Here is a 12,479-nt window from a genome sequence, read left to right on the forward strand (position 1 = left end):
CACAACAACGTCCGAAGAATAAAGTTCCTCCAAAATTCCAATAAAACCGCAAGAGAGAGAGAGAGAGCAAAGGGTACCGTTTTAACAGACACACGACGAAAACCTTATCCGGGTAGGTTTCTACAACCACGCCTACCTGCCAATGAAATAATACAGAGCGTACCATTGTAAGAAAGATTCAAAGTTGATTGGATGAAAATCGGTTTCGGAATGTCTGAGATATCCAAACACAGAGTAAAACACAGCGATCCCAACAACAGGTTGGTCCCATCTTTTATTAGGATTGCCCTGTTTTGCATATCTCTCCCTTTTCAAAACCAATTTTCATCAAATAAACGTTGAATCTCTTTTGAAATTCATGCTCTTTCATATTTCAGAAGAGGTTTCTCTCTCAAAAAAAAAGTTTGAAAACCTGAAGCTTGGTCCCAATCAAAAATACACTATCCCTTTAACAGGCAAGGTAAAAATAATAACAATAATAATGATGATAATAAATGAATGAATGAATGAATAAATAAATAAATAAATAAATAAATAAATAAATATATCCTGATGTTACCAGGACGTTGCCGCGATGGTTCTCAGTTTGAAAGGCTCTGTTAAAAAGGGGTTTTAGTTTCACCACATCGAACGCCAGCATCTTCCTTGTGTCCACAGTTATGGTCGTACCATCCGTTGGAAGGACAGCTAGCTAGACTCCACTCCCAGCCGTTACATCTAACGTTGTCAAGTAGAATGGATCCTGATCCTAGTCCGTAAGTCCCTCCACTCACGGCCCGTGCGTAGCTTGTGGAATATCCGAGTTGTCTGCAGACGACCCGGGCATCATTGTCATCCCATTCGTCATCACACACTGTGCCCCAGGCTCCCTTGCGATAGATTTCAACACGGCCCTCGTAGTACGAGTTCCCTCCGACAAGGTGGATGCTGATGGGTTGGGAGGTGGTGGCCGGGTCATACCGGGGAGGTGGAGCTACCTCATATCCTTGGTCAAACCAATCTGATTGGAGACAGAGGACGTCCATACTGATAAAATGATATTTATTATAAACTAAAATACCATTAAAGTCAAATGTCTCAGTATTTTTTTTCATAATTATGTTGAAATATCATTGCAAAGACTTGCGTCAAGATAGGTGCACATCAGCACTGAACATGTCGTGTACTTTGTCAATGGTAAGCAATCTCATACGCGGTCTTGTTGGAGGCTTGGCGGTGGGGGATTGTTTCCCCCTGACAGGAAAAAAAAAAACGGAGGCAGAGAACACCAAATGTTCAATCACAATCAAGAAATTACCAATGCTCCCACGATCGCAAACTTTTGATGTCTATTTCAGTTTCAAATTTAGCGGCTAATATGGATCCAGGTAACACCAATCTTTCTATTTATTTGGATACCTCTTGCAATAATTCGTTTTTGTGTCCCTTCTGATAGTCATGGAATCATCAATATTCGAAACCTGAGAACAGCTTGATCTATAGTTATTATGTGCACGATTTTTTTTTCAGTTCGCTTCAATTCATATAGTATTGCATCGGTTTTAACTGGCATTTTCTCAAACTCTCTGAAACTCGCTGAGGTTATTTCAATAAAAAAGATACGATTACTTCAAATCAATGTTAAAGTAATTATAGGCAAATATCAATACTACCAATCGATTTTTATCATTACGTATGTATAAGTAATCTAGAAAATCATTAAATGACGGCGTTTGTTTCACAAATTATACATTGTATAATAAACCTCCTCACCAATTTGGAATGAGAAGCTACCATGTCACCTATTTTACAATTGAAACTTTGTTAAAAACAAAACAAAACAAAACAAAACAAGAGACATTGTCTTCTGGGAAACATTCAATACCATTGACAGTGGAATATGGACTGGCCTTAAGGGGATACGACAGTAAAGAATATGCCAGTCATATCATTATTATCCATTTTGGACATCTTGGGCAGAAGCATCAATTTGGTATGAAAAAGTGACTATTTACAACTTTCCAATGAAAATTCCCGCTCCGCAGAGATTATTAATTTTGCAAAACCGTCAGCACATAAGCCAGTGTGACTTTCAAACTTATTAGTCTGAAATACTTAACATTAACCATGGCGTTCGTCAATATTTATGAGTCCTTTATTGCGTCATACCGCCCGTCACTTATGTCAGAAATATATTTTTCCCACCCCATTTCCTATATTTAAAGAAACTAAAAATTATTCTCCGGAAGCTCTCCGGAGGCTGTCCGGGGGCTGTTCACCGTCTTCTCCGGATAGCAATCTTCACCGGAGGCTACTCGAGGCTACCCTGCGTTGTGTGGCCTGTTACCAAGACGGTGCATATAAAAGGAACTGTTCAAATTCGGCCCTGATCATTATTTCGTGAGGGCATATTATTGAACTATCACATGACCGCCAGTGGAATTTCTGTAGGCTCCAACAGCAACTTGGTGAGCGACGGCAAGATCTTCGTTTTGATGTGCTGTTTCATTCGTGAAGTTCATAATATTGACTTCTTAAAATCCAGTCCAAATATAAGTTTGTCTGATTAGAAAAAGTAAAATCTTAAGAGTTCAACGGTATAAAGTTGACTGAAATATAAAAAATAAGAAAGTTGCGAAATTTCGAAGTTTTGCTAATTTCTGCCAAACAGTTCTTCTACAATGGATATTGAATATGCAAATGAGTGTGCTAACCGTGCCACACCTCACAATTTTCCAGTGATCGTGTAAAAAAAATGATGAATATTCAACGTTTCTGTCATTGAAGTCTGAAACAAGATGTTATTCCTGGTTGAATAACTTCAGAATAGTGATCGGTTGGATATAAGATGATATGAACCTCGGGCATAATTGCGTTTGAATAAAAACTGGAAATTTAAAAGAGATTTAAAATGTACAAACTAATGACAAGTTGAGAGGGGATGTCACGCTGACTTTGTCATTTGCATATTGATAGTGACTGTTTAAGAAGAGTTTTAAGAAAACTTAGAGACACTTCAAAGTATCATAATTTCATTGTTTTTCATCCGATTTCGATCAAAAATTATACCCTTGAACTCGTAATATTTTACTTTTTTATCAGATTAACTTATATTTGGACTGGTTTCCCCCTTTGAACATCTTAACGAAGATTCGCATATTCATGGAGCCTTCGCATGTGGTTCGGGTACCGTCGTGTGACCCTCTATAGGCATCATACTCGCTTCGGCCGATGATTGGCCTTTCAAACAACTTCACACGAAATTGAAAACGTCCAGTGGACGAACTGACATCTTGTGTTAATCTCGGGACAGTGTGACGCAATCCTTAATCTCACATTTAATCAACAAGGTATGCACTGCGATTCGTCATGTAAACTCTATAATGCAATATTTTTATCTGCATACACAAATCTGTGTTGTATAGCGCTTTGTAAAAGTGATTATTCTTTTACTTTACATTATGGTCTTACTGGGCCCCATCCAAGTCGAGTTCTGCTAAAATGGCAGTGCCCAGTGTTTGTCCTTCCTCCGTTATTAATGGTTACATGATGCAATATCGCTACTTTTCTAGTTGTGTTATATCAAAAGTTCCTCTTTGGACAATTATTGCGTTGATTTGTTTTTCTTCTTTTACTTTCATATTTTTCAATCTATTTATGCTGGATCTCGAGAACATTGAACAGGATACCATTTTATAGTTTTTTTTTTTAAAGAATCTGGAATCGAATTTACAGACAATCGGGAACTGTCTTTCGTTTCTACAGATGAAGAATCTCGCTGCCGTGTAATATCAAAATATCTTACTTTCGAGCATGAGCAACACAGGCTCTATATTTTCTTTGGTATTTTTTATGTGTTTTATGGAAGCAATCTCATCTCGTTAAGTATTACTGCATAGTTTTGCTACGTTAAGAATTTTGAAAACTCTGAAGTCCTGTCTTTACCAGACCCTATATCAGCAACGACACGACAACGTCCGAAAAATAAAATTCCTCCAAAATTCCAATAAAACCGGAAGAGAGAGTAAAGGGTAGGCCTACCGTTTTAACAGACACAGAACGAAAACCTTCACCTAGGTTTCTACAAACACGCCTACCTGCAATCGACGCCTATTGTCCCAGATTGTGCACATAGTAAATGCACTCACTGATCTCAACTACTGTACATAAACAATGACTGACATCAATGGTTACAATCCATGCACGTTATCGACGCGCGGCGAGTTAATCATTCTTTGTCTGCAATGCTGCGCATGCGGGTTGAGTGTATCAACGGAATTTTACCCTAGTTGCCTTCTTGTAGAAGGGTTACGAGGACACTGTCACGGTGTCAGAGTAATGCTAGGGTAGAATTTTGGAGAGGTTACCGCGGCAATTTCGGAGCAACTTTCTGCGGGACCGTTTTGTTTCAAAGGGATTGGGTAGCTTTGGTGGAAATGAGGATTGGGCTGTTAACTTTTTTACGAGATACCAAGAAACTTCTTATGAAATAATAATACAGAGCGCACCATTGTAAGAGGGATTTCAAAGTTTATTAGATGAAAATCGGTATCGGAATGTCTGAGATATCCAAAACACAGAGTAAAACACAGCGATCCTAACAACAGGTTGGTCCCATCTTTTATCACGATTGCTCTGTTTTGCACATTTCCCCCATTTTCAAAACCAATTTTCATCAAATAAACATTGAATCGCTTTTGATATTCATGCCCTCTTTCATTTTTCAGAAGAGGTTTCTCATTATCTCACACACAAAAAAAAATTGAATAAAACCCTGAAGATTGGTCTCAATCAAAACTGCACTAGGCCTATTCCTTTAACAAGCAAGATAAAAATAATAGCATTAATAGTAATAATATGAAGAATAAATGAATGAATAAATAAACAAATACATCCTGACGTTACCCGGATGTTGCCGCGATAATAATCTTAGTTTGAAAGGACCTGTTAAAAAGGGGTTGAGTCTTACCACATTGAACGCCAGCATCTTCCCAGTGCCCACAGTCGTTGTTGTACCATACGTTGGAAGAACAGCTAGCTAGACTCGACTCCCAGCCGTCACAGCCAACGTTGTCAAGTAGAATGGATCCCAATCCTTCCCCGTACGTCCCTCCTCTCACAGCCCGTGCGCCGCTTGTGAAATATCCGAGTTGTCTGCAGACGACCCGGGCATCATCGTCATCCCATTCGTCATCACACACCGTCCCCCAGGCTCCATCGTGATAGATCTCAACACGACCCTCGAATTCCGAGCGCCCTCCGACAAGACGGACGCTATTGATGGTAGGCGGGGAGGTGGTGAACGTATCTGAGCACGAAACGTGGTGAAAACTCACTCATGTTATCCTCTTTCCTTGTCCAACATTTTTGTTAATGAATATCATACATACAAGCCCTCAATGTTATGACTATAACACACTGCCGAACTTTCCGTCTTGCTGTTCAACATTGCATTGCCTGTTTGATTATATATCAATACTATCTTCCGTGGACATGGATGTTAATGAGCACATGCACTTGTCACTGAACCCTCTAACGTTGTTACGTCACTAACGTTGGTACATCACTTCCATAATACAACCCTACAAGGTGATACCGTCAAAGGCTATTTTGGATCTGAGCTGGCACGCATCTCACTATCTACGCGTGTATTTGTGATTTAAAACTTGCTTTTTGATCACCCACTTTCTGAACTCTTGGATTTTGCAAACATGGCGTCCCCGTACACTGGCGAATCTGTGCAGAATCTCTCCTCAGATGTTTTCCAACAGCTTCGTCTCGAGAACAAAGAGATGCTGAAATCCATCAATGCAACTATTCACGAAGCTGTAAGCAAGGAATTCACGAAGCTACTCGACCGTCTCGACGAGCAACAAGGGCGAATTCATGAACCTGGAAGTAGCCCAACAAAACCAGGCGTCAACAATTGCCCAACTCCGAGCCACGGTCGACGTTCAATGTGACACCATTCAGAATCTTCAAAACTCCATCGCAGACCTGGAACAATACAGTCGACGTAACTGCCTACAGATCTTTGGAATCCCTGAGAATCGCGAAGAGTGCACAGACGACATTGCATGTGAAATCGCGAATGCCCGGCTTGGAGTGACGCTGTCAAAGGCGGATATGGACAGATCACACCGGACCGGATATCCGACGAGCGAATCTGCACAGCAGACATCGAACACCTCCGCGCACCATTCCCCGAAGAGGCGCCCACGTCCAATTGTCGTGAAGTTCGTCTCCTACCCACTGCGACAATCCGTTATTTGTGTTATCTCCCAGCGACGCAAACTGAAAGGAACCGGCATTGTGATACAGGAACAACTGACCAAACAAAACCAACAACTCCTGAGAGAGACACTGAGAAGCAAAAAAAGTTGTGACTGCCTGGTCAAGCGACGGCAAGATCATAGCTAGAGTCAACGCGACGAGTGGGAGAACCATCAATAGGGTGATCAGGAACGTCGCATATCCCTGTAGTAGTTTGACTTCACTCCATCCCCCCCCCCCTTCCCGGTCTGCCTCACACTTAATTTAATGTTTTGTTTTGTTTCGTTTTGTTTTGATCTGAGGCTACTTGCTCAGTAGGTCTTCTTTTTTTTTTATCATCACACCTTTTGTATTTTTGGCAGAGTGATTAATTCGTATTTTGTACATGCCTCATTGTAAATTTCCTTGTTTATTTTGTGATAAAACTGTCAGAAATAATCAGGATGCTATTTTATGTGTAAGCTGTAGTGAATGAAGTCACTTGAAGTGCGCAAATATATCTGATAATGTATTCAAATCAGATGAAGATTGGATATGTGATTTGTGTGTTTGGAAATTGTTACCAAGTAATAATTGTACACAAGATGAGGTTTTCAGTAATGGCAACTGTAAAGAAACGGTAATTAATCATGTGCCTGGGCGTGTTATGCCAGCACCTTCCTCTCAATCGGCATCCGCGATTAACCCTGATATTTCTAAAATGAAAGGGGTAAAGATCGCCCATTTGAATTGTCTGTCATTGTTGAAACATATCGATGAAATTAGTGAAACAATTCATAGGTTGGATTTGGATATTTTTACTCTTAGCGAGACACATCTCTGTGCAGAGATTGATGACAGTGAAATCAATGTTCCTGGATATATTTTGATAAGACGAGATAGGAATAGATTTGGTGGAGGTGTGGCTTTCTATATAAAAGATCACCTTTCTTTTGTTGTGAGAAGTGATATAACGAAAGATGTAATGATTGAGTTACTTGTTATAGAATTGAGATTGGTAAAACAAAAACCATTTTTGGTGACTTGCTGGTATACGCCCCCGAATTCGTCATTAGAAATTTTTAATGCCTTCGAATGTGTAATGCAGAAATTGGACGAATCATAATTGATTTCCTAGTAATTGGAGATTTGAATTGTGATGTTTTGAGTCAGAGTAAATCATGGCAAACGAAGAAGTTATTTGATATTATGGAAGCATATAATTGTACCCAATTAACAACACGCCCAACGAGAGTAACAGAAACTTCCTCAACTGCAGTTGATTTGATATTAACTAATGTGTCATCTAAATTAGCATTCAGCGGTGTATATGAGCTGGCTATGACTGATCATTTCATGATATACTGTGTGTACAGTAAAGGTAAAACTTCAGATAAACCCCAAGTACATAAATGCAAATTTGTTCGCAGTTATAAGACATTTGATGAAGAAACATTTATACAAGACATCGGAGATATCAAATGGGACTCTGTGTATGAAGCAACCGATGTAGAAATGATGTATAACAGGTTTATATCACTGTTAAACGAGGTCATTGATCGCCATGCACCAATGCGTAAAGTGCGCGTTAAACAAAAAGAATCTCCGTGGATGACAAGTGACATCCTCACTCTGATTCGTGATAGGGACAAGCTTAAAAGAAAGGCAAAAAGATCGACCCTCGGACTGGGAAAACTATAAGATGGCTAGAAATGATGTGACTTTCAAAATTCGTCAAGTTAAACGCCAATTTATTATGAATAAGATTGAAATAGCTGGAAATTCTACGAGAGAAATTTGGCAATCTTTGAGGTATGTGTTACCAGGAAAGAAAACAGACTCACAAATCTCTTCAATCAATGTAAATGATGAGATAGTCAGTGGTAAAGGCTTAGACAGGGCTCGACACTAATGGTGGCCCGGTGGCCCGGGGCCACCAAAAACGCACGTCGGGCCACCAAAATTTCAGAACTGAAGATTTTGGTGGCCCGATCGGGCCACCAAAAAAGTCGGATGTTTGCCTTTACTTTTGGAAATGAACAGCGGTAACAATCGACTCCGTAAGATGCTAAGATAAATGTCAGATTTTTGCTTTTAATTTTGGAAATGAATAACGGTAATTTTCGACTCCGTATGATACTAAAATAAATGTCGGATGTTTGCTTATACTTCTGGAGATGAATAACGGTAAGATTAAGCTCCGTACGGTGCTAAAATTAATGTCAGATATTTGATTTTGTGTTTGGAAATGAATAAGGATAACATTCGGCTCCGGAAGATACTGAAATGTCGAATGTTTCTTTGACGTTCGGAAATGAATAATAATAATAATATTCAATTCCGTACAATGATAAAATAAATGCCGGATGTTTGCTTTTACGTTCGAAAGTAAATAACAATAACATTCGGCTCAGGAAGATGCTAAAGTATATGTCGAATGATCCCTTTGACGTTCGGAAATGAATAACAATAATATTCAACTCCGTAACGATGATTTATGTTGGATGTTTGCTTTTGCTTTCGAAAGCGAATAGCACATTCAGCTCCGGAAGATGCTAGAATAAATGTCAGATGATTGCTTTTACGTTCGAAAGTGAATAGTAGTAATATTCTGCTCCATACGATGCTAAAATAGCTGTCGGATGTTTGCTTTTAAATTTAGAAATGAATAACAGTAACATTTAGCTGAGTTCGATGGTAAAATTGATGTCTGATGTTTGCTTTGACATTCGGAAATGAATAACAATAGTATTCAACTCCGTGCGATGATAAAATAAATGCCGGATGTTTGCTTTTACGTTCGAAAGTAAATAGCAATAACTTTCAGCTCCGGAAGATGCTAAAATAAATGTCGAATGATCCCTTTGACGTTCGGAAATGAATATCAATAATATTCAACTCCGTACGATGATGAAATAAATGTATGATGTTTGCTTTTAATATGTTCGAAAGTAAATAGCAATAACATTCAGCACCGGAAGATGATAAAATAAATGTCGAATGTTTGCTCTGGCGTTCGGAAATGAATAACAATAGTATTCAACTCCGTATGATGATAAAATAAATGCCGGATGTTTGCTTTTACGTTCGAAAGTAAAAAGCAACATCATTCAGCTCCGAAAGGTGCTATCTGAATAAATATCGAATGATCCCTTTGACGTTCGGAAATGAATACCAATGATATTCAACTCCGTAATACGATGATTAAATAAATGTCGGATGTTTGCTTTTACTTTCGAAAGTAAATAGCAATAACATTCGGCTCCGGAAGATGCCAAAATAAATGTCACATGATTGCTTTTACGTTTGGAAGTGAATAGCAGTAATATTCTGTTCCATAATAATGAAGCTAAAATTGTACGTTTGGAACATATTTATATGTATTAGCGTTATTATGACATTATATGTTTTCTATGTTGCCGTGAGGGTTGAGTATTTTTGGCACATCCCACAGGGTTGCCATTTAATGCTCACCCTCTTCACTGTATAGATCTTGTAAAGTGAAGTCTCTTCTATCATTTTCATTACTTGTCATCGATGAAAATTGTATTTGCTGTATTGCCGGGACTACTTTTACAACTATTCACGCTAGAACAAAGGTATTTAAGTTGCTAATATCTGTGTTTTGTGACAAGAGGGCGTGAGCTTAGGTGTCAATTTGGACACTTCCCAAGGGATTAATTTTGAATGTTCACCCTTTCGACAATATAGTTATTGTAGAGCAATGTCTCCTCTTTTAATAAGTTGTATTTTTTGGAAACAAAAGTCCCTTTGCTATATGGCACGATGGCATTTTAAAGGCATATACGTTTGAAACATAATGTTCGCATTATATACGATTTGATATGTTTTATATATTGCCGTGAGGGCGGAATATTTTTGGCACATCCCACAGGGTTGCCATTTAATGTGCACCCTCTTCACTGCATAGATCTTATAAAGTTAAACCTCTTCTATCATTTCCATGACTTTTCATTGTTAAAAAGTGTGTTTGCTATATTGCCGGAACTACTTTTAAAACCATCCACGCTAGAACAACGGTGTTTGCGTTGCTAATATTTGTGTTTTGTCTTAAGGGGGCTTGAGCGTAGGTGTACCTTTGGACCATTCCCATGGGGTTGTCTTTTAATGTTCACCCTCTTGACGATACGGATATTGTAGAGCAAAGTCTCCCCTATTAACTACAATGTATTTATTAAAACAAAACTGCCCTTGATGTACGGCACGATCGAAGTTTGAAAATATGTACGTTTGGAACATATAGTATATTCGCGTTAATGATATTTAATGTTTTCTATATTGCCATGAGGGTGGTGTACTTTGGGGCACATCCACAGGATTGGCATTTAATGTGCATCCTCCCAACAAATAGATATTTTGAAGCAATGCTTCTCCTTTCACGACATTCATTGATATAAAAGTGTGTGGCTGTATTGCTGGAACTACTTCTAAAACCATGCACGAAAGAACGTCGGTATTTGCGTTCATAATATCCGTGTGTTGTAATTACGGGGCTTGAACGGCGGTGTAATTTTGGACACTTCCTAAGGGATTGCTTTTCAATGTTCACCCTTTTGACAATATAGTTAATGTGGAGCATTTTTTCTTTTCGAAATTATATTGCATTTCTTACAAACAAAAGGACAATTGCTGTACAACCGAAACGGCAATGTGAAGGCATGGAAAATTGAAACATATTTGTGCTATATGCTAGTGCATAAGAGGCACAGATTATGTACGTGGAAATGTTTGCATCGCACTAACTGACATTGTAAACATAGGTTTCAACACTTCCGGTGTTCCAATCTCAAACCTAGAAGCATTGTTTTCATGGAAACACTGTATTTTTATCATTATGGGAGCTGATTTGCATATTATGCAGGGGCGTCACCAGCTTTTTTTCAAGGGGGTGCGTTTTGAAAGTAAATGTAAACTGTGAGTTTTTTTTTTTAATAATTTGATTTATTGCCTCCTGTGTCATCGTGTACATTTACACATACTACATTGTACATAATACATGCGATTGTATACATACACGAATTCTTTCGCTATGAAATTACGTGACGGTGTGAGATCCTCGGCGATGATCTATTCCGCTCCTTCATTGCGGAGGGTGATGGAGGGGGATACCCCCTCCCACCGTATAGGAACTTTTTGTAAAAACAAGAGTGTAAAAGTCGCGCTTATATAGAGCATAGTAAAAATAAATATACTATGAAGGACTATTACGTGGGTACATTTTATGTGACGGTGTGATGTGAGATCCTCGGCGAGGGAGCGAAGTAACCAAGCGGGAGAGGGTGTAGGAGGGGGATACCCCCTCCCACCGTAGGAACTTTTTGTAAAAACAGGAGTGTAAAAGTCGCGCTTATAGAGCATAGTAAAAATAGATATACTATGAAGGACTATTACGTGGGTACATTTTATGTGACGGTGTGATGTGAGATCCTCGGCGAGGGAGCAAAGTAACCAAGCGGGAGAGGGTGTAGGAGGGGGATACCCCTCCCATGGATGGACTTTTTGTGAAAAGAAGAAAAAAAGGAGAATTGCATAACAATTAAATGCGAGCGAGCGGAGCGAACGAGCTTGAAAAATTTTATATTTTACAATCCCAAACTGCGGTTTGTAGCTTTATTTTTTCGCTTTGGAAATGAAGGGGGCGCACCAGGCGCAACTGCTGGCAATTACTGGCGGCAACATGAGGATAATGACATAACGATTAAATGCGAGAGAGCGTAGGGAGCGAGCTTGAACATTTTGACATTTTACAGTCCAGTAACTGCCGTTCTTAGCTCTATCTTTTCGCTTTGGAGATTAAAGGGGGGGGGGGGGCGCACCGGGCGCAACTACTGGCAATTACTGGTACTCGCAACGTCAGGAGAATGGCACAACGATAAAATGCGAGCGAGCGAAGCGAGCGATCTCGAAAATTTTGGCATTTTACAGTAAACTAATAATGTCGTCTTTAGCTACATCTTTTCGCTTTGAAAATTAAGGGGGGCGCAGCAGGCGCAACTGCTGGTAATTACTGTCAGTAACATCAGGAGAATGGCAGAGCGATCAAATGCGAGCGAGATTGAAAATTTTGACATTTCACTGTCAAAAAAACTTCCGTTTGTAGTTATATTTTTCGCTTTGGAAATAAGGCAGGCGCACCGGGAGCAACTGCTGGCAATTACTGGCAACAACAACAGGAGAACGGGACACAAACGATTAGATGCGAGCGAGCGGAGCGCGCGACCTTGAAA

General features: G+C 39.4%; 1 protein-coding gene across 1 annotated transcript in view; it reads right to left on the minus strand.

Moving 5' to 3' along the window:
• Nucleotides 1-599: 599 nt before the first annotated feature.
• Nucleotides 600-12,479, minus strand: part of LOC139707970 (scavenger receptor cysteine-rich domain-containing protein DMBT1-like) — a 59,359-nt gene continuing 47,479 nt past the window's right edge. Inside the window, exons 9-10 of the mRNA XM_071619961.1 lie at nt 4,949-5,253; nt 600-1,000 (exon numbers count right to left, since the gene is read on the minus strand). Coding sequence (XP_071476062.1) covers nt 600-1,000; nt 4,949-5,253 — 706 coding nt within the window. The remainder of the gene's footprint in view (nt 1,001-4,948; nt 5,254-12,479) is intronic.

The sequence above is a fragment of the Diadema antillarum genome, unplaced genomic scaffold, assembly GCF_040938485.1.
Source record: "Diadema antillarum isolate AM-2024a unplaced genomic scaffold, OU_Dant_1.0 seq00001292_RagTag, whole genome shotgun sequence".
Lineage (NCBI taxonomy): Eukaryota > Metazoa > Echinodermata > Echinoidea > Diadematoida > Diadematidae > Diadema > Diadema antillarum.